This window comes from Fundulus heteroclitus, chromosome 14 (genome assembly GCF_011125445.2).
Source record: "Fundulus heteroclitus isolate FHET01 chromosome 14, MU-UCD_Fhet_4.1, whole genome shotgun sequence".
Lineage (NCBI taxonomy): Eukaryota > Metazoa > Chordata > Actinopteri > Cyprinodontiformes > Fundulidae > Fundulus > Fundulus heteroclitus.
In genome coordinates, this window is record NC_046374.1 from 16,508,543 (window position 1) to 16,530,796 (window position 22,254).

Below are 22,254 nucleotides of genomic sequence, written 5' to 3' on the forward strand. Positions count from 1 at the left end.
GTACTCAACTTGTCCAACCTCCGGGAAACTCGGCCTGTCTCCAGGCAAATGTGACGTTATTTGAGAAACGTCCCATAAGCGTATTCAGATGGAGCCTCGGTCTCCTGGATGCAAGTGTGATAAAAAGTAACTATATTCTGTGATGAACTTTTCCCTTGTGCAGCCTCCCCACCCATTAGAAATAGCAGAAATAGATCCCTGTGTGCCAATAGCAATCAGATATTTCATAGTGTGATATGATTTGTATGTTGAATAACACTGGATTCTAGCTAGATTTGGTTACTTGGCATTTCAGTGAACATTTCAAAGCAGTCAATGATGCAAATTGTTTTTTCAAAGGGTTTACTACAGAATGCATTTAGAAAAGCTTAGAAAAGGCCAGAAGATAAGACTTGGAATTAATCTAAAATACATTACACTAATACAGTGCTTGAAAAGTTTTGAAACTATGGTGGAATTGACTCCAAAGTAAAAAGCCAAAATAAATCAAAGCTTAGATTTGTTCGTAGCTTAATTTTTGTCAATGCAAACTGTTTAAATAATGCTAGAGCTGATTTTATTTTAAGATCTGGGGAAACAACATTAAAACGTGTCATCAAAATAGAAAATGTAGCTATTCCGGTCAACGAGTTATCATTTTGAAGACTAGATTAATTTACTTCAGTTTTATTCATGTTCTCATTTTAGTAACTGGTTTTCAGCCCTTAAGGATTGAAATTCTTTCTGTTGTGAATGAATTTGTGTTTTACAATTTTTGATTGTCACATGTAGGTCCAATGTCACCACCTTCATCCAAACACTGGGAGTCATTTTCTGGCTGCATGTAGTCTGTGGTTTATCCAGAGCTCACAGCCAGAGATGCAAAGAAATAAAAGGTAAAAAAAAAAAAATCTTAATTGATTTATTTCCAAAAAGTATTTTTGTTTTATAGTGAAGTTGATCTATTGCTTAAATGTATTCAAATGCTTTGTTTCCTAATTATAATATTTTTCTCTAAAGTGGTGAGGAGTTAGAAATTATGAAGAAAGAGATAACAGACACAGCAAACATTACCAGATGGGAAGGGAGTCTAAGTTATTTTAAATAGTTTATTTCTAATCCTTTATCTGCTCCTTTGTAATGCAGCTTCTGTTTTTGACTCGTTCTGCTTTAACTCTCCAGGTGCATTGCTGCAGTACTTTTGGTCTGATGCTCACCATCACACACCGAACAGGTCAGCCTGCTCTACGCTACAATACAGTTAATCCTACCATGAATTGAGGTTATCAGTTTGTGTTCATAACACGTGTAAGCTCATAAAGCCTGGACTTTAATGGTAATCCCTTTGCAATTTGGTTAAAGCATTACAGGCCAACTGTTACAGTCATAACTTTCTAATGTTTGGACCGTCCATGTGTTGCACGGTGCATAAAAACGAAAGTAACATCTGACTTCAAAGAAATAATAGATTAATAAATGGACATATTTGTCTTTAAGTGAAATAAAAAAGCATCACATGTTGTCTCATTATTTATTGTATAAAAATGAAAATATTACACCACAGTTTATAGGTAACAGAAATAATTGCAGGATATAAATTATTTTATGATAACAGCTAAGTAATACCCTGAACAGACAGAAAGTTTTGCTATATTTTGCCCTGACAGACGTTTTCTGTTTGCTCCGTTGTTCATGTGTCTGATCTTGGTGCTGCCATGGCAACCAGGCAGATGCTGTCATAAGTCTGTGAGGCTGACGCTGGTGGACGTTTCCACGTGGATGCGGCCTCTGGATCCCGAGCGCGACCGCCCGCCGCGCAGATCAATCATGAGGCTCCGGCTCCTCTCGGACTCCGAGGTCTGGAGTCGAGCTGCTCCGAGGAGAGAGTCCCACAGCAGACCTCTGCTCCATAACTGCACAAACACACATGCAGGAGTTACTGCACAACCATTTACTTCCCTCATACATTTTCCCCCACTTTGCCCATAATACAAACCCAAACTTCAATGTGTATTATTGGGATTTCCTGTGACACACCAGGATTGGGTACCTCCAGTCCTGAAACACTGGTATGCCTGTATATGCAGTTTTACTCTGGTACCTCTAACTAAAATTGGTAGCAACAATAGTCACTTGGTTAATGAATAGATTCCGCCTGTAGGAGCAGGGATGGGTAATAAAACTTGGATAAAACTATATTTTCAGTATAAATCCAGCTGTGAAGGCCTCAGAGGTTTATTAGAGAACATTAGTGAAAAAAAAAACAGCATCATGAAGACTGAGAAATACAGCAGACAGGTCAGGAAGAAAGTTAGGGGAAAAGTCTAAAGCAGAGTAAGGTTATTAAATAAAATCTAACTCTTTGAACACCTCATACGGTATGCGTCCAATGCATCAACTGAAGTAGGAAAGAGTACGACACAACTGAAAACCAACAGGACATGGCCGTCCATTAGTCGTGCACTCCATATATTTGGGTGTAATCTAAGAGTAACCAGAACAAAACCAGTGAGTAAAGTAAACCCTAAGATAAGATATCAAGTTTAAAATTAGCCAAAAATGCACATAGAAAACACAGGAAGCACATGCAAGAAGGTGCTCTGGTCAGATGTAACAAAAAAGTGAACCTTTTGTTCTACAAGCAGAAAACTAATGCTGCACTTCATCCTAAATCAACCCTCCCCGTGGTGAAACACGGCGATGGCAGCATCATGCTGTGTGAACGCTTTTCTGTAGAAGAGACAGGAAAACTGCTCAGGATGGAGCTAAACGTGGGTCAATTCTGGAAGAAAGTCTGCTGCAGAACTCTCCATCAATCAATCCAATGTTATTTCTTAAGTGCTTTACAACAACCACAGATTGATCAAAGTGCTGTACAGAATTAAAAACACAAATAAAAATAGTAATAATAGATCGAAAAATAAAAAAAGATAGAAATCAACTATATATATATATATATATATATATATATATATATATATATATAACTATAAATCAGTTCATATTTTAAAAGAGGGCCATATATCAAAGGCCAAACTGAACAAATAGGTCTGACCTGCTTGATCTGGCCTTGAACAGGGAAAGGGTTGTGATTCCAGGGGAAGAGAGATTCAGAGTGTGGGCACTCTTTCTTCTCACTCTGTATATTGTGCCACTTAGTGTCTGTCTATCACATCAAAAATCACATCAAATCCCAGTAAAATGCATTGAGGGTTTTGCTTGTAACAAATTGTGAAAAACTTAGCGGGCTATAACGACTTTTTCGATGCACTGTGAATATGTTCGTCTGTCTGGGTGTAAGAGAGGAAATAGGCGAAGGCGTCAAACCTCGACAGAGATGTAAGTGTCAGGGTATCTTCTGTAGAAGATGGTTCGGAGGTTGAATTCGGGGTTTCCATCGTCCTTGAACACACGTGTCCTGACCACGTCACTCTCACATCGCACCACGGCATAAACGTCTGGAGCTGTGGGCCCCGAGACAGGAAAAACCCAACATGGTGCAAAGGAACAAAAAAGAAGAAACTAAAGACTGGGCAAAACGGAGGCAATCAACGGGACAGATGACTGCACACGTAGCTAAAACCTCTTCTTCTGTTAAGTCACCTGTCTGCTTGAGAGCCCTGAGTCCTGATGCCCTGCGGAGATGGACAGTGGTCACTACTGCAGGCTGAGGTAGAAAACACTGGAGCAAAGATGGAGATGGCAGGTCGTTCTTTAGTTCCCTTCAAAGGAAAATAACATAATCAGGATAATGAGCAGAACAGGACAACAGAGAAGGAAACAATAAAAGTCACAAACCAATTCCTGATGACTATACATTAACTGTGACAATAAGAATATGCCTGAACCATGCAGAGCCTCAGAGAAAAGACACAATTCTACTCCATTCTGGTACAGCAATTGACTGGTTTAATCCTAATTAAAGGGCAGGAATGTTTTTATGATGGTAGGTAACTTTACATTGGAAATTACTAAAATCACATGCGGGGTTCCCCAAGACTCCATCTTGGGTCCCCTCCTTTTCAATATCTACATCCCTTTAGCTCAAATCATAACAAAACAACATCAGCTACCATAACTATGCAGACGACACACAGCTCTACATCATCATGTCACCAGGTGTCTATGAACCCATTCAAGCACTTAAGACTAAATTAACAATTTTTAGACCAGGAGCGACTAAGAGCAGGGCACAGCTTCAGCTAGTAATCACTGATCAGGCCCATAAATTTTGGTGTTGGACTCAGACCCAAACCTCCAAAAGCATCTAAAGATAATTACAAAGTAGGCCTATCACCTAAAGAACATTTCCAGGATTAAAGGACTAATGTCTAACCCTAATCCATGTGTTTTATCTTTAGTCAATTCGATTACTGCAGCAGTGTTTTAACAGGTCTGCCTAAAAAGTGGATCAGACAGCTGCAGCTGATCCAGAATGCTGCTGCCCGCGTCCTCACTAAGACTAAGAAAGTAGAGCACATAACCCCAGTTCTAAAGTCCTTACACTGGCTCCCTGTATCTCAGAGAATAGACTTTAAAATACTTCTGTTAGTCTATAAATCTCTGAATGGCTCAGCACCTAAATACATCACAGACTTGTTATCAGTGTATCAACCCTCCAGACCACTAAGGTCTTCTGGCTCCAGCCTGCTCTGCAGAACCAGAACCAGAACTAAACAAGGAGAAGCAGCATTTAGTTCTTATGCTCCACTTATCTGGAACAAACTCCCAGAAGACTGTAAAAGTGCTGAAATCCTGAGTACAGCACATTAACATGAAATGTAGATTGTAAAGCTCCTCAGGTCCCATCGATGTTTGTGAAAAAATATTTAGGAATGACTTTTAAACAATAAAAAAGTTAGTACTTTAGTACTTCTTGAACGAGAGAGAGAGCTCAGATCTCAGAAATCAGATTAATGAGAGTTATTGATAAATATCTGCCAGATTTATGAGCACATAACCAGACTCTTTTACACTTTGGCAAACCTGAGTTGGACATGAGAGTGCGAAAAAAGCCTCAGCAGGAAGCGCCCGGTGTCGCCCGGCAGGAAGGTGGTGGGCAGCACCACGTAGCGACCCGGAGCCAAAGTTCCTCTCAGAGTCACGCTGCGGGAGTCCATGTAGATGGAGCTGGCCACCTGCTCCACCACGCGCTGCACCCGGCTGCAGCGGTTCGCCTCCACCTTAACGGGATGAGATGGTTGTACAGAGAACAAAGTTTAAAGAAGTGAGAAAAGTTCATGTTTTATTCAGGGTGTCTACCCACCTTCAGCACCTCAAAACCGATTGGGAGGTTTTCTCCTCCTCCGTTTTTCTTCAGGGCCCTTCGATCCTCCTGCTGCAGACAGATCAGCACCTCTTCCTCTTTGCTTTGCACCTCAAACATGAACTAAAAAAGAAGGTCAGGGGTACTTTCAACATTCTCATGTTTGTTAGGACACGTGTTAGGTTTTATCCTGAGCTGTACCTGGGGATTGTGCAGAAAGGTGTCCCTGTGGTTGATACATCCCCCACATCGACTGCTCCTGTTCATCTCCTCAGCAGCTTCTCCCCTTTCCCTTCCTTCCTGATTGCCCTCCTTGACCTTGGTCCCTCTCTGTTTTGTCCCTTCGGGCCTGACGTTGCTCTTACTCAGGGTCAGAGCGGTGCTGCTGTACTTCCCTGGTGAAAGAGGTGCTGCGGTGGGGCCAGCTGGAGCCGGACTCCACTCCCCATAGATCTGCGTCTCTCTCCAATGTGAGCTCGGCCGCAGCAGAGTCCTTTGCACCAGCCGGCACACCACAACGTCTGTGAAGTAGCAGCAGAAGTCCTGGAAATCCATCCTGTTTGGAGATAAATCAGCATGAACACACTTGGACGTTTTACAGGAAAGATTATTTATCACACGTTGTTTGTGGTAGATTTTAAGATTTTAACTAAAAGGGGTGGTACCAGAACTCCCCAACGTCACGAACAACAATCCCCATCTTCTCCCTGTCTGCCCGGCTCAGCTGCTGCCACTGCTCTGACCTGCAGGGGGCGTGCAAAACCAACAAAACGTGTATCCGATCAAGCTGCTGCATGACCAGTGCTGGGGAGAAAGTCAGTTATTCACTCTTTCACATGTTGTCACGTTACAACCACAAACTTCAATATATTTTTATTTTATTGGATTTTTTTTTATAGACAAACAAAGTAATCCATTTAAGGTAAAGGGATTTAAAATCTCTTTTAAATATATTTTTTAATTGGACATTGGACCAGTCCTGGTTTCTTCTATGCATTTTATGGCAGTTTTTCATTGCAAAAATTGTCACCCTTGTATACTGTTACTTATTTCTTCTTCAATATTTTGTATTTGTATAGATTTTCTATTTTATTTGTCATCCACTTGTACTTAACCTTGGTTTTGAGTTGTACAGCGTTTTACAAATAAATTATGATAAATGTGGATGACGCTAAATGATGCAGGCTTTTCGTGTTTTTCTCAAATCAAAATTAACTCTGACACCATTTATCTTACTCAGAGCTTCTGGGGAGGATGGAGGGAGCTAAAAAAAAACAGGGCTATCCTGGAAGAAAACCTGTCATAGGCTGCAGAAGACCTGAGAGAGAGGTTGATTTCTTCCTGTGCGAGCTGTAGTTTCATAGAGCTGTTATGCAACTGCAGAAAAATGTCCAGTGATCTACCATGACAATGAAGAAAATCAGCAACATCCTTTGACGGTTTGTCACAGAGCCCAGCATACCCAAAAAGACTGTGGGACTTAAAACCATTTAACAATGACTTTAATTAATTAATCTATCACACATTTTATTCAACAAGTTGTGACGTTACACGCGGACATTTAAGTACGTGCGTAGCGTCACAAAGAGTGAAAAGGTTCGCGGGGTGGGAATACTTTTGCACGGTGCTGCAGATGAAGTCTACTGTGAAACAGATGACAGAGCGTAAGAAATAAACAAGTAGTGTTTGAACTTCTGGAAAGCTTTACTGGTCCGCCGAGGCCATTCGCCGAGGTTCTCAGCCCTTCGTAACATAAACAGCAGATGTTTCCTTGTAAAACATTTCCCTGACTGTTGTAAAACGTCTGAAATTGTCCAGAAAAGTTGCAGTGGCGTTGTAAAACGTTGTAAACTACATCGTCAGCTGAGGCTTTAATCCTCCAGCTCCAACAAAATGTGCTCAGCAGTCAGAAGGAAAGGTTTCAAAGCGCTCTCACCCCTGACTCCAGGCCCCTTTCCAGTCCGTGGTCCCCCACGGGTTCCTCATGCGCACCATAAAGAGTCGCGACGACCCGCCTGTCTTCTGCGGGTTCTCCCCCAGCCTCACCTTCCTCACCGCCGTGATGCCGTAGGCGTGCCCTCGTACGAGCCCGCAGTCCAGCACAGACTCCACCGTCTCCCCCTCAGCCGGCTGAGAAACGCGAGGCGGACTGACAATGTTAAACAGCTTAACGGCGCCGTCTGAAACGTTGAAGACCCTCAGGGTTCCTGAGTTAAAAAGCCCTACCCGGATGGAGCAGGTGATGAGGGATTTGTGCTCATGGACCTTAGCTAATGTCTGGAAGAGTGCCTTCCTCCGCTCGCTGTGCAGGCTGAGGGCTTCGCAGTCCAGGCTGAGAGGCTCCGAAACCCCTCCAGTGAAGTCGATGAGGGCCTCCGCCGTGTTTCCTCCCTCCAGAGCCTCGTAGCAGCCATTTAGCCTGAGACACAAGAGGAAGACAGACTCATTCAGCGGGTCATGCTTGATAATCAGTTCATCCAGTTACAAATTTCACGTCATGTTACCATTGGGCTTTGAATGATGTGGCTATGTCCTGATCCACACTGGGTCAAAATACCACTGACCTATATTATACACTGGAGTGCTAATCGCCGGCTGTTAGAACGAGTCGTTTTGAAGCCACCGGCCGTCATATTGGTATTCCCTATTTTCCCCCAGTAACTATGAAATATGTGCGCTACAGCATCGAATAACGAGGATTTTTTCATGCTCAGGTGGGGCTTAAAACTTTTAAAATGTCAAATGCCATATACTTTTATGTTATGTTCTAAAACTATCAAGTACTGAGAAAGTCAAGTGCTGAAATATTTGGCATTTTATTTATTTAAATATATATATATATAACATTTATAAATATATAAATAACAATATACAGAAACATATATATATATATATATATATATATATATATATATATATATATATATATATATTTAATATGAATAACATGTAAAATATTTCAGCACCTAATTTCCTAGTAGTTGATAGTGTTAGTACATCCACTGACTGTAGAATTACCTGTGAAACGTTTTCACTCAGCCAGAAAACTGCTTGTTGTTGCAACCAAATCCTATGGGATTCTGTGAGAGTAGGGAGTAGCAAGATGGCGGCCAGTGACTTCAGTTTTTCGCCAAAACCAGCACTCCAGTGTATAATATAGCTCAGTGCAAAATACAAGCTCACAGTTATAGACATATATACTTCTAGCATAATTAACTTATCCCAATTCATGCCGGAATCAGCAAATGTCATTTTTTATCTTTCCAAATTTTCAATGAGGTTCATAGCTTTTCATTCTTATCAATCTTTTCCGCCGATGTTCTCTAATTTCATTCAATCTTCATAATATCCTTCACTTTTTCCCATGCACCAGCAGCACTGGCGGTGAAACAGCAGCACATTTTGGAGCTATAGTCGGGGTACTTCACAACTGGAGCAGTGTTGTGTTAAAAAGCCTCACCTCAACTTCACTAACCTTACTTTTTGCTTGTGTGGTCAAATGTTTTAAACCATTATCTCCAGCTGTGGGCAGCTTTGCATGTCAGCTGAGGTTGAAAATGTCACTTTTGGAGCAGACAGGCAGAGTTGTGCTTCTTCATCCTTAACAAGAACTGGTTCTGCTCTCTTGCCGTCTGATGTGAGGACAGGGCTGAGCGCAGCCTCACCTCAGACGTAGGGTTAGCTCTCATGTTATAGGGGAGCTCAGACTTATTTAACATACTTCAAATGAAGCTAACGCTTCAAAACTTACACAGTGCTGCTTTAAGTTAAAGTACTGACGTATGCACTTTCAAAAATACTTATATATTCAAAGTACTTGAAAACCTGAACGTTTTTTAACTATGAGAATAATTGGGAATAATAATTGGGATAATTTTCTGCTATGGGGAGATTAGTAGCTCCATATCTATAATAATAATATATTTTGTTCTTTTTATGCTGTATTATGTAACCTTATGTACAGTCGCTTGTGTAGATTAGCTAACTCTACAAATGACATAATATTAGTGCTGACAAATCCTGCACCAAGTTCAGTCAGGTTTAAGTCCAGGATGTGGAACCATTGCCATTTTAGTCTTTTTGTACATTTGTGATGATTTTAATTTCATTTTCATTTTATTCTTTCTTTCTTTTCTTTTTATATGTTAGTATGATCATTAATATGGATCTATTTATGTCTTTCATAAAGTGATGATGATCATAATTAGTCCTATATTGTGTTTTTCTAGCCACTCAGAAAAGAAAAATTCTTCTTCTCCTCGCAACTAGTTTAAAGCTCCACATCACCACCTACTGTGTAGCGTGAGTTTGTGGGTGGACGCAAATTACATTCACTAACACAGCCTAGGGAAGTAACAAGAAATGAAAGCCTTTATAGAAATGTAGTAAAGTAAAAGGTACTACTTTTATAGTTAAAATGTAGCAAGATGGAAGTATTCCAAAAAATGCTACACATCAAAGTACTAATTCTCAAAACTGTACTTAAGTACAGTATTCAAGTAAATTTACCTTTTCACTGCCCACCTCGGAGGATTAAAGAGCAAAGGTAGCCGGCAGGTTTTCAATGACTCTCAATGCTGTTCTTATTTTTTTCTCTAGCTCCAGCTCCAAAAAAAACCCTAATGTGGAACATCTAAAAGGTTCCAGAGGCACATGGCGAACACAACGTGGGTGATGAGATTCTTACAGGCTGTTAGTTTTGTGAAATGTTTACAGGAACAGAAATGTGGCCGCTGCTGTCAGTGGGATGAATTTATAAATGTCACCTCCTCAAAAGAGAACCATAGGAAGGTCCAAGGTTCAATCATTTTCAAGAGTGCTGGTGAAGATTCTCAGTCATCCAGGTCATGGTCATTCCAAAAAAAGTAAAAAACAAAGCAACCGGACTTGTTTTCCGTAGTTGAAGACATTTCGCTTCCTCTCCAGGAAGCTTTCTCAATTCAAAAAGTCTGGAGTAATGTGGAGTACCAAGCTTTATACTACTGCCCAAACAAAGGCCTTGTAATGGCTTAGATAACATGCAAATTAAACAGGAACAGGTCCACCCCTTGGTAATGGGCGGTCTGCTGGCTTAATGGCTTTAACGACCGCCCATTACTAAGCAGTGGACCTGTTTTTTTTACTTTTTTGGAATTTTCAAGAGTGGGATTGTACATGCGAGGCAGTTTTCTGCCTCTGCTTACTTGGCGTAGGCCTTCTCCAACAGGGCGCTCCAAAACTCTCTGGGCGTTGCAGAGCAGCAGAAGAGCAGAACTCCATCCTGACTGACCGGCAAACGGTCATCCACCACAACATCGACCCAACGCCCGAAGCGCCAGAACCTGAAGTGGAAGATCCCTGCGTACAAGTCTGTGCGTTTTGGGTTCCACTCCTGGTCCACGTGGTCAGGAATGACCTGGAGTGAGGAGAAGTGAAGGGAGGGCAGGATAAGATGAGGAGGATGTGCAGAGGTGGGGGTGTGGGGGGGGTAGAGGCGATGGGGCAATGAGTCTGAAGGGAGAACCTTCTTCCACAGTGAGGGCTCGGATGCCAGGCAGGAGATGGCTGCCACCATCCAGCAGTTACCCAGACTGCCTTGGTGCAAGTCGCGAGTGCTGATACCGTCCACAAACAAACGAGGGTCTCGGCATATTTCCTAGATAGATGAGAGAGGAAAGAAAGGCCAGGGGGAAAAAGAAACATCAGTCATCAGCGATTAACTTTTATTCATTAAAGAGGACAGATATACATGTGTCTTTTATATTTAAAATAAACTACCTGATGCATTTATGGTGCCCTGCACATTTCTGTAACCTTTGTACAATGCTGCTTTATGACCACATGCTTATATTTTATACTCTGTTGCGTTTTAAAAGAGTTGGGAGATTCACCAACAAAGATTTAAACTGATTTCTTCCTGTTTTCATCCAGGAAAGAAAATTGTTTTAGAATTTATTAAGGTGGTCTCGATCAGTCGCTTTAAGGCATTCTTCTTTTTTTAAATACACTTTTTCTGGATTTTTACGGCACTAGTGACTTGACTTTTCATACAGCTTTAGACTTTGGCCTAAGTCTAGCTCTTCGGATCTTTCTGTCTTCGTCTGTCTTATTGTGTATGAACTTCACGCCTATCATGGATTTCCCTCCAGCCTTATCCCTTTTCCCCTCGTCTGAACTTAAAGGTGCTAGTGCTGAATTTAAAGCAGTCAGTGCAGTCACTGACACTATCTGGGATGACGTCTTCACCCATTCGACATCAACTCTCTGGATCCAACCGGTGATCCAGGTGCAGCTGACCAGATCCATTGCTCCTTCCCGGATTCTGAGAAGGTTGGTGGCTTTAATCTTGAGTTCTCCATTTTTCATAGAGTTCTCCACAGCTTCTAACCCGTCTCCTTCTTCTGTAGTGTTGTTCCTGTGACTTCTTCTGGCAGTTTCCTGTTTCCCACCAGTAGAATTTATTTCAATAAACCTTTTGAATCGCTCCCTGTTTTTTGGCAGAATTTCTGGGTTCTCAGTCCTTGGCATTACAAAAACCAGTGTTGCCAATCATTGAGCCATTTCTGGATAACACTGTGCTATATTCCTTTAAGTATAATTAATGGATTTTGTTTTACAAAAAAAATCTGGGTTTCCATTCCAGACATTAGTGATTATAAACCACGAAAATACGTTTAACTGATTTGAATATTTCACACTGAAGTAATTGTAAAACACTGACATGCCAGCAGGTTTTGGAGTGAGGACATTTATTTTTTTTATTTTTTATGCTTAGGACTTTAAAGATTCTGATGAGGGTGTGAATGATTTCTCTCTAAAAATAAATTGAAGAAACAGACAAAGTGAAAAGAATGACTTAAAGGGCTTTTGGAAGGATTTGGGAACTAAGTCAGAACTCCCCTCTTATCTCTAATAACCATTGAAACTTAATAAACGCAATGAGAGCACAAGGGCAGTGATGCTTGAGAACATTAAAAATCCACCTATTTATGTGCGTAAAGGGAGGCTAAGTGGGCCGTAAGTGCTCTATTAGTGTGATTGTTCTGGTTACAAATTATTATAAGTCTGACATTACTGCCCCTGTTCTTACTTGAAGACTTTTTGATGTGGAAGGCAACATCTTCAAAGAACAAGAAAAGTATGGCTGCCTTTTTAAGTACTTAGGCTTGTCAAGTCCTGGATGATGGAGAATCTGCACCACAATGTCGCAACAGAACATTTAAAAAAAATCTGTTCTTAGCTGTGGCACTCTTACCACGAAAATCTGAAAGAGTCTTTCACATCCAATTTCACATCCAATTTCCATTTTCCATACTTATCCAGGCTTGGAAAATGCACCCATCCTCCCATTCTCTATACTTTCTACAGGGGGGTGCTGGAGCCGATATCCAGCAGGCATCAGACAGGAGGCAGAGTACGCCCTGGAGAGGCCGCCAGTCCATCACAGACACAAAGCTATGCACCCACTCATCCCTCAAGAACAATTTCAAGTCAGTCATGTTTTTGGATTGTGGTGGTTGGGGGCGGGGGGGACACCTGTCTGCATGAGGAGAACATACAGACTTCATGCAGAAATACTCCAGGCTTGGATTAGAACCCACAATGTTCATGCAGCAAGGGAACAGTGCTAACAACGGCTCCACCGTGACTTGATAAACCCTAAAAATAAAGCCCTCTGTACTTTTCCAGACATTCTAGACTGCAGAGGGACCCTGTATGTGGAGAAGGACTAGAAACTAGCGTAACATCTACAGCACAGACTGCACCTTAGCCATTGTAATAAAACATCCATTCCTGATCCTGAACATCAAATGCCAACCATTTCCCCAATTAACCTGTAGTCAGAAGCCTCAAAGTAGGCTGCTTTTATTAAAGTCTCCACGGCTGGTGTGGCTGGAGTTTCCTGTCTGAGCGAATCAAAGAAACAGCCATCACAACTGCGCTAAAAACAGCCAGGCTTTTTACACCACTGCTGCTTTTTCTGAACACAACTGTGGACTCTCTGAGAATCCCACTGATATGGCTGTCCATCTGCACACCCCGCTCTCAGGGATAATGTTTCCCTCGGCCGACAACTTCTCTAATTATAGAAAGTGCTTTCATTAGTCCCTGCTGTTGAAATGCGGCATGCTGAGGCTACGGCTTAATTTAGATAAGGGGCGAGAGGTGATGGATTTATAAATCACACTCCTAGCATTTGCTCGGATCGGTTTGAGTTATCTTTGGAGGCTTTTGTTCCACGCCAAACTCACCCTCGGCCTCTTCCAGGTCAGTCCTGGTGGGGGCGCCCTCTTGTAGAAGAGGGACTGGTTGGTGGCGGGGAACAGGGGGTCTTTGAAGAGCGCTCCTCGACGCAGGCAGGATCGCCTCAGCTTGTTGAAGCTCTGACCCTGGAAGTCGCTCACCGCCTCCAGCATGCTCGCACCGAACGGCTAAAACGGGGGGGAGAGACGACGGCAAGAAGGATGCATCACACGTGATGATGGAAGAATCTACAGAACGGGTCATTGTTAGGGTAATACTCCTGTCCTCCAAAGTGGGAAAACACCTAGGCTATGACATCTGGTCGGTCAGAAATCCTGAAAAGCAATTTGGTTTTCATCAAACAAACGTTTCACATTTTGACTGACACTTAGAAGGTCCGTTAAAATACAAAACCTTGCAGTTTTGAGGTATTGTCCCAGTCAGAGGTTTACCTTATGTCCTTTCTTTTCACTCTACTCATTCTGTGCGATGCACCGGCACCACTGGCAGGACAACTGTCCCACAGCATAATGCTGCCACCACCATGCTCCACAGTCGGTGCGGCATCCTTGGGTTATATGGCGTATCGCCGTCAAACATTTCCTGTGTCGTTGGGGCCAAATAGCTCATTATTGCCTGTATTTGGCCCTTCTATGTTGGCAGCTGCAAGTTTCAGTTGAGCTTAAAAGATTTAAATCTTCAGGAGGAGCTCCTTTCTTGGCCAACAAGCTTCCTGTCTATGTTAATGGAAAACTATCACACTAGCGATGTGGTAGCTTCATTTTAAAGACGGGCTTTTACTCTGTCCGGGCCACGTTTTAGTTTGGCCCCATTACGGCTCTAGAAATTGTACACAGAGTAGTTTAAGTGCTTAGAAGATACTGTGAATGAAGGATGATAAAACATGATTCCATGTCTGCAGTAGGCTCCTTCTTCAAACCCAGCTGTGCAGTTTCTCTGTAAAAATTTAACATGTCAAACAGTGACTTCAATATATAGAGATTATATCATAAATATATTAACTATGTTCAGACATAGAGTCCTCCTGTGCCAGACAGCATAAAGTTTACTTCTCAGAATACTTCACATGTATATTCACCTTGCAGGTCAGCTACTTTTGAACAATGAAGGATTTCAGCACTTTATCTTGTTTTCCTGATACTTTGGCTTGGGAAGATGAAGAATATGAGACATCTAAGACGGACTTTTCCTAGTATTTTATTAATATCTGTATTATAAGTTGGACAAGAACAATGCTTGTCATTCTTTAAATCAACAGACAACGGATGCTGTCTTACAGAATTTCTCACAGCCTCTTTCCTCTGAGCCTGTCCAGGATGTTTCGAGGCCTGAAGACAATAAATGAAGTTATTGTGCATAAAATACAACAGTGATCACATAGTTTCATGTCCTTATGTCCCTTTAATGAGTGTGTGTTTATGCAACAGCCTCTAGGGTGATTCCTGCGTGTCTGTGTAACTGTATCGCCCTCCACACGGACAATAGACAGATGGTCACCACTGGAGATGACATAACACCCAGTTACAGCTGGGAGAGACGTCGCACCAGTAAAACCCACTGTTAACGCAGGTGATCTTAAGTTTCCGACACTTTATCCTCACATATCTGCATGTAAGCTGCCATCCCACAGCGTAAACAAGGGTGTTTTCTAAGAGCTGGAGCGTCACTTACCGCTTCCTCCCGTGGTCTGTCAGGCAGCAGTGCCCACACTTCCTTTCTGCTCTTGTGTCTGGAGTCTCTTCCATTCAGTCCTCATCTCGCCATGGTCTGTGTCTCCAGCTCCCTGTGTCCGTCCTCAGCTTTTTCCTCCTCCGCAGCGTCTTCCTCGGACACTCCTGGAGGATCGGTTGCTGCTGAGCGTGCTGCCGCTGTCACCTGAGAAACCCAGAGGCTGACACCTTCTGCTTTAACTGCTTCACTGCCGCAAGTCGCGTGGATCAGGCTTAACATTCACGCGTTTGAGCAGCGGATGCCAAAGGAAGCCAGTCCTCTGGTTCTAATTTTAAGCTGGGTGTATTTTAAGATACACTTCAAGGGGACAAAATGGGACCACTGACACCCTGCTCTAAAAATGGGAACAAATAGGCATCAAAGACCTGGATTTATGCCATGCTGTCGGCAACGACCAAAGCAATGCACGCACTCAAATGAAGCTAAGAAAATTAGAGCAACGGTAAAAGAGTGCAGAAATGTATTTAGTACGTTGTGGGAACACCTATTTTGGGGTAAATGGTAACTTAAAGACGTCTCCTGTATGGGGGAAACCAGTCATTTAATTGATCAGATGGGATTTTGGATCCATTTTTCCCCAACCGTGACGTTCCCAATGGCAAGCTTTACATTTGCTGCTCAGTCTCAAGCGTGGTCTGTGCACAGACGTTCCAAGAGTTCACCAGAATATGTTCTTCCAATATTTCACTGGCTTGTCCAGAGCTTCTGCAGAGAACCTTAGACAACGTTTCAGCCCGTTTTCTTTCTTTAATAATGGAGTCTTGTGTTGGAGGAATAAACTGCACCTATTACTAGCTCTTTTGTGTTGCTTTTCTGTGAGTGCTTCCAGGCTCCCGCGGACAACTCTTTATTGTTCTTTATATTCCTCTGTCAGAAATTCTACAAAGAACACCTGGCAGTAGCTTGTTTATGGTGAAATGATGTTTCCCGTTACTGAATGATGTCTCCATCAGCACTCACTGGAGCATACAGAAGTTTATAAATGCAGCTGTAACCACTGCTATTAGTATGTTTGCAACAGTAAGATGATTTATGAATGTCGTTCGCTTTTTCAAATTATACCGCCAGTAAACTTTTGTTAGGCCATCACAGCATTTCCAAACAGCAGGAAGAATGTTTACTGACAGATTTTGGCTGTTTTCTCAGCCTTGCACATCCTGCCTTTACTTCACATGTTCAATAATGTTCAAAGAAACATTGACATGTTCAATACTTATTTTACCTGCTATACAATGATAAATACTCTGGCAACTTACTGGTCCCTGCTGGATAAAAGTAAAGTGAGTTTTGAGAATGTTTTAAGCCTGTATTCAGGTCTGCACTTTGACTAGGCCATTGTAACACAACAATATGGTTTGTTTTAAACCAGTCTCCTGTAGCTCTGGCTGTATGTTTAGAGTATTTGTCATTCCTGGATCAATGCTTTAGTGCTTCTGTGCTCTCTTTTGTGTCTCTGCTCTGTCTTCTCAAACCCCCTGTCGATCATGACAGATGACCATCACTCTGAGCCTGGTTCCACTGTCGCTGCAAATGCTCGGTATGAGGGATTGCTGCAAAGCCATTAACAAGGCCGACGACTGTCCACTATGGCTCTACGCTCTTTCAGGAGCGGGGAATGCTGCTCGTCAAAGACTCGATGCAATCTGCTGGGTTTCCTTAGCTAGGAAACGTTTTGACCAATCTGTCTGGATGATTTGATTGAATTTGACTTTGTAAAATGCCCCGAGATGGTACGTGTTGTGAATTAATTGGCACTATATAAATAAAATTGAATAGAATTGAACTTTCTCAAACTTCCCCATCGATGTTGAAGAAAAGTATTCCCACAGCATTATTCACCTGTTTCACACACTGAGCTATATAATACACTGGAGTGCTGATTTTGCCGAAAAACTGAAGTCACTGGCCGCCATCTTGCTACTCCCTACTCTCACAGAATCCCATAAGATTCGGTTGCAACAACAAGCAGTTTTCTGGCTGAGTGAAAACGTTTCACAGGTAATTCTACAGTCAGTGGATGTACTAACACTATCAACTACTAGGAAATTAGGTGCTGAAATATTTTACATGTTATTCATATTAAATATATATATATATATATATATATATATATATATATATATATAAATAAATGTATGTGTATATGTATATATATATATATGTATACACATATGTAAATATGTTTTTGTATATTGTTATTTATATATTTATAAATGTTTAACATATATATTTAAATGTATAAATGCAAAATATTTCAGCACATGACTTTCTCAGTACTTTTTTAGAACATAACATAAAAAGTATATGGCATTTGACATTTTAAAAGTCTTAAGCGCCCCCCGAACATGAGAAAATCCTCGTTATTCGATGCTGTAGCGCACATATTCCCTATTTACTGGGGGGAAATAGGGAGTACCAATATGGCGGCCGGTGGCTTCAAGGCGATTCGTTCTAACAGACGGTGATTAGCACTCCAGTGTATTATATAGCTCAGTGGTTTCACAGCTTCTAAGCGGACTCACTTTCATTGATGTGCTTCAGAGCAAATAAGGCAAAACACAAATCCAAAGGCTGGAATTTACCCCGGAAGTGGTGCTTTTAAATCCAGATACATATATTTTAGTTCTACAGTGATATTTTCACAAATTTCTTCTCACCTGTTTTAACCACGAGATACGCTTTTTTAGTCGATTATTAATTCTTTTTCTTTCCCATTTTAAATAGTTATCATACATCTATATATTTATTTTTAAAGCATCTTCTACACACACTAGTTTAACTAATCCAGTAACCCTCTTTATTTCCCCCCCACCGCTGTCATCGAGGCAGCAGCCATCGACTGGTCGTGCCTGCTTCGATGCAGCGCGCATGCGCAGCAGACGGTAAATCTCACCGATGTGGCTGATGATGAGTCGCTAAACTTTCGCTCTCTTGTATTCAAAGCAGTGGTCAGAATGAAAGCGTTGCTTCTGGCTGTGCTCTGTGTCTGCGGCTTAGCTGCGGGGACCGAGGAGGACGAGAGGCTGCCTAATAAATGCGAAGGTATGAAACCAAAGGTAGTAAAAAAAAAAAAAAAAGTCCAGTTTGTTACATTGTTACAGCCGTGGATGCATTGGTGGATGTTTGCAACATTGGTGAGCCTGTGATTATTATTAATTGGTGCGTTTGTCCGCGGCAGTGTGTAAGTTTCTGACGACGGAGTTGCAGGAGGCGCTGGAGAAGACCGGCCGCTCCAAAGAGGTCCTGGAGGTTGGAGAGGTGCTGGACACAGGCAGGAGGAGGAGGAAGATTAAATACAACACCTCGTAAGTCTGCTGCTGGTGTGTTGTCTCCTCCTTGGGGTGTTTTAGCACAACGTCAGGAGCAGGACGGTGAGGCAGGTGCGGTCCTAACCTAAATGGGCACCCCGGGCGAGCTCCAGCTTTGATGAAAATAAAAGAAACGGCGCTTACGAAAGTTGCATGAAAAGAGAAATATTTGTGGAAATATTAAGAAATGTCAGAATCTCTGAAATATGTGCAGGCCCTAGACCGGACATCTGCAAATAATGGCTCCGGAGCTGCAAGTGGCCCTTTGGACGTCTCTACAATGTCTCTTAACTTTGGCTCACAATGAGCACCAACTAATGCTTTTAAACATTTATATAATAAAAATAAAGGATGTAGCAGTTTGTGCTTTCATTAAATAATTGCATTGAATTACATCTGCCTTTGCCACATAATTATTCACAAATATTAACATCCCATTGAAGAAAATGTTTCTATACTGTTTTTGCAAATATCTTGTTTTTCTTTACTTTAAACTATAAAAAAATAAATAATGTGGTGTTTTTTTTTAAGAATGACAACATATTTCCTCTAGTGGAGTGTAATTGAAAATTACAAGTTATCGTTTTTCAAAAGGTTATGTAACGTGTGGCTCTGAACTGGTTTTATTTAGCTGGACTGAGGCTGCAAACCCCTGCTGTAGACTATTCAGTATCTTATAGAGCCATAGCAGAATTTTAAAAGCTATTATTTTCCAAAACAGGGAGCCAATGTAGTGATTGAAGGACTGGTGTGAAAAGATAAAAAAAAAATTCAGTCTGGTGTCAGACTGCAGCAGCATTTTGGATGAGCTGCAGCTGCCTGATTAAAAATAATCTAACTGATAGAAAATGAAAAGCATGCACACATTTTCAGTAATCTATAATAATTTACAATAATCTATTCATTCAAGTAATGCTTTTAAAATGGCTATAAGATGTATAACTATAATGTTTTATATGATTCTTAAATTTCCAGGTCTGAGTCCATGACATCTAGGGGTTTTTTTTATATGCTCTATGGTTTTTAGCCTCATTTAGTCTAGGGAAGTGCAGATCTCTAACCTGGCTGGGTTATTTATGTGATCAAAAATTATGTCTTTTCTCTTTTCTGACCCATCTACACTTCGATATTATGGTCTAGTCACTTGTAGTAAAATAGAAATGTAAAGTTGTGCATCATCAGCGTACATATGGTAAGTAGCACTCCATGATGTGGGATTATGGGAGATGTAGATGGAAAATAAAAGTGGCCTGAGAATGGGGCCTTGAGGAACCCCACATGTGATCTTTCTTTGCTGTCAGATTTACAGCTGCAAAATAAAAAAAAAGTTACTGAATATGCAGAAATGCTTCCAAACACTGAGTTAAGCAAAGTGGTGCTGCGGTGAGGATTGTTTAGGAGCCAGAAGACCACCCTCACTGGGTCGAACGCATATACCTCTCCTTACCAAAGTTTTCTAGCGTCACGTGTGAGTCTGTCTGTCTGACAGCTGAAGCTTGACCCGAATCGGATCATGCTAGCAGTAAACAATTTCGTAACTAGCGGATCGAAATCTCGTCACAAAGTTAGACAGAGAACATTGTTCTACAAGCCAATAAATCATTATCAGTACTTAGTTTTCTCAAACCTTTCCACTTTGGCTTCATCTTTGTGATATAACGGCAGTGCATACTCTTGAGTGTTGTTTTTTTTATGCTTGAGGTTTGATTTGTTATGCCTTGTCTGTAGGGAGTTTTGTGACTGGGCTTGTTTGTCAGAGGTCAGTTTTCAACGTTTCATGTTTTATTTTAGAGAAACTCGGCTGACTGAGGCGGTGGACAACATCTGTGAGCGCATCCTGCAGTATAACGTCCACGCCGAGAGGCCAGGCAGCCTCAGATATGCCAAGGTATCCTGCTAGTGCTGGATGTGTCTCTTATTTTGTAAATTGAGTCCAGCAGGGGTCACTGGTGGGATTATTTTCTACCATTTCTACACCAAACTGAGTAATCTGTGAGTATTTAAGAGTTTGGTTTGGAATGTCATTCATTTGACGTCGTATGACTGCAGGGTTCCAGTCAGACCATGACGACTCTGAAGAATCTGGTCAACAAAGGAGTGAAAGTAGACCTGGGCATGCCGTATGAGCTCTGGGACGAACCGTCTGCGGAGGTGACAAATATGAAGAAACAGGTAAGAAAGTAAACATCAAACTTCCGGTCTTTAACCAAAAATGTTTGCCTAAAAACAGTGTGGTATTTGACAGCATTTCCCCGTGGATTAGAGTTTTTAGACAAAGTGTGTCTTGTTTGTTCAGTGCGAGACCATGCTGGAGCAGTACGAGGAGGTTGTGGAGGACTGGTACTTCCACCATCAGGACCAGAGGCTGGAGCGCTTCCTCTGTGAGAACCACATCCTGAAGACGTCAGAGCAAAGTATGACAGAAGCGGAGAGACGCTCAAGGCCTAATTTGGGGTCGGATTTAAAGTTCGGATGGTCAAACAGGCCAGCGTCGCTTGGAGGGTTGTGATTGGAAACTCAGCAACAAATTATGCTTGACCATCTCAGAAAAATAAGGCCATTGATTTAAATTCCTAATAACTATCTACTACTTGAATTTGGCAGAAGTTTACATTTATTTTACCTTTATTTTTTTCCCTCGCTTTGTTGCCAAGCTTTGACACTTGCAAGAAGTCTTTTGAATGGCACACAATCATCTTCATTTGGCCAAGTATGGGGAATTGTCTAAGAGAAAAAAAACATATAAGGTAAAAACTGTGCCTATTTAAATTAAATAAATCAGTAAATATTTTTTTAAATAAATAAGCATAGTTATTTGATTAATACGTTCATCAAACTAAGTACACTTAGTACGTCCGGGAAATTTGAGATCCATTTCTGCTTCAGCACCCCTGAGTAAGACAATGAAACAGGACTCCAAGAACTCATGTGCTTGTTGAGGATGTAATTAAGCTGTTTAATTCAGGTGTGCTGGCCCTAAACTAAAGGTTGCAGAACACGGGGCCCGTCGAGGACTGGAGTTTGAGACCCATGGACCCACCTGGCTTAAATGAACAGGTGATAAACAGCCTGCTGCACTTGGTGAGGAGGTAATGTTCACAGCAGGAGAGCTGCAGCAGAGCCACATGGGAAACATGCAGGATAGTGGGCCCATGATGGGAGCAGGGTCAGGGGAACCGCTGGTCTAAAACTTGCCAGACGCTCGCTGCTGACCACTAAGGATGGCCTCTGTTGCATTATGTTTTTAATATATCAGCTTTCCCTGGAAAATGAACTCTTGTTCTCATTAAAGCAGATTCTAACTGTTTTTAGCGACGAAACACCGAGAATTACCTGCATATAAAGTTCAAGTTATGAGTCGTACATGTGAAGCTTTACAGATTTGGTCTTCATGCTGCTGAAGCGGTTGATTCCCTGTGTGCAGACTGTCTGAAGGAGATGTGGAAAGGCGACACGGGCAACAAAGGAGGAGCTGAGGCAGCCGACGAAGAGCAGCGGACGACACATGACGCTGGAGAACTTTGAGGGGAGAAAACTACGAAGAACAAAGAACGGAAGCAGGAATGATCTGTGTTTAAGAAGTTGGAGACAATGTTTCTGCATTTTGCAACGTGACACTTTATACCATTTGTACAGATTTTTTGCAGCAGCATAAGAAGTATTTCACCTCACACTGTGTACAGTTTTTATATGTTGAAATAAATCTTTTTAAACAACCTTGTGGGC

General features: G+C 41.7%; 2 protein-coding genes across 3 annotated transcripts; one reads left to right on the top strand and one right to left on the bottom strand.

The window, feature by feature from the left end:
• Window positions 1-1,495: 1,495 nt before the first annotated feature.
• LOC105934640 (calpain-5) lies at window positions 1,496-15,468 on the bottom strand. Its single transcript, XM_036146407.1, has 13 exons — window positions 15,161-15,468; window positions 13,477-13,716; window positions 10,749-10,880; window positions 10,429-10,640; window positions 7,472-7,664; window positions 7,182-7,375; window positions 5,911-5,988; window positions 5,447-5,801; window positions 5,246-5,368; window positions 4,966-5,162; window positions 3,583-3,701; window positions 3,307-3,443; window positions 1,496-1,892 (listed from the first exon to the last, which is right to left on the bottom strand). Exons 2-13 carry the CDS (start codon window positions 13,639-13,641, stop codon window positions 1,716-1,718), a joined length of 2,082 nt encoding a protein of 693 aa, XP_036002300.1. The 5' UTR covers window positions 13,642-13,716; window positions 15,161-15,468; the 3' UTR covers window positions 1,496-1,715.
• A 2,623-nt stretch (window positions 15,469-18,091) lies between these two features.
• On the top strand, window positions 18,092-22,245 carry cnpy4 (canopy FGF signaling regulator 4). Of its 2 annotated transcripts, none has more exons than XM_021322693.2 (6): window positions 18,092-18,262; window positions 18,399-18,525; window positions 20,320-20,416; window positions 20,578-20,700; window positions 20,825-20,942; window positions 21,950-22,245. In XM_021322693.2, the coding sequence occupies exons 1-6, from the start codon at window positions 18,175-18,177 to the stop codon at window positions 22,051-22,053; spliced, it is 657 nt and encodes a 218-aa protein (XP_021178368.2). In that variant the 5' UTR covers window positions 18,092-18,174; the 3' UTR covers window positions 22,054-22,245. The 2 variants fall into 2 exon arrangements, with proteins under 2 accessions (XP_021178368.2, XP_012730237.2); XM_012874783.3 differs by having other exon boundaries at window positions 21,953-22,245.
• Window positions 22,246-22,254: the final 9 nt, after the last annotated feature.

Bases quoted from the DNA above. Each gene is read 5' to 3' on its own strand.
- LOC105934640 (XM_036146407.1), bottom strand. From the start codon at position 13,641: ATGCTGGAGGCGGTGAGCGACTTCCAGGGTCAGAGCTTCAACAAGCTG. The intron at 7,665-10,428 runs GTAAGCAGAGGC...CTTGTGTCTCAG, and splicing joins TTGGAGAAGGCCTACGCCAA to GCTAAATGGCTGCTACGAGG. The intron at 5,369-5,446 runs GTACAGCTCAGG...CTTCTTTTTTAG, and splicing joins CCTTTCTGCACAATCCCCAG to TTCATGTTTGAGGTGCAAAG.
- cnpy4 (XM_021322693.2), top strand. From the start codon at position 18,175: ATGAAAGCGTTGCTTCTGGCTGTGCTCTGTGTCTGCGGCTTAGCTGCG. The intron at 20,417-20,577 runs GTATCCTGCTAG...GTATGACTGCAG, and splicing joins GCAGCCTCAGATATGCCAAG to GGTTCCAGTCAGACCATGAC. The intron at 20,943-21,949 runs GTATGACAGAAG...ATTCCCTGTGTG, and splicing joins CCTGAAGACGTCAGAGCAAA to CAGACTGTCTGAAGGAGATG.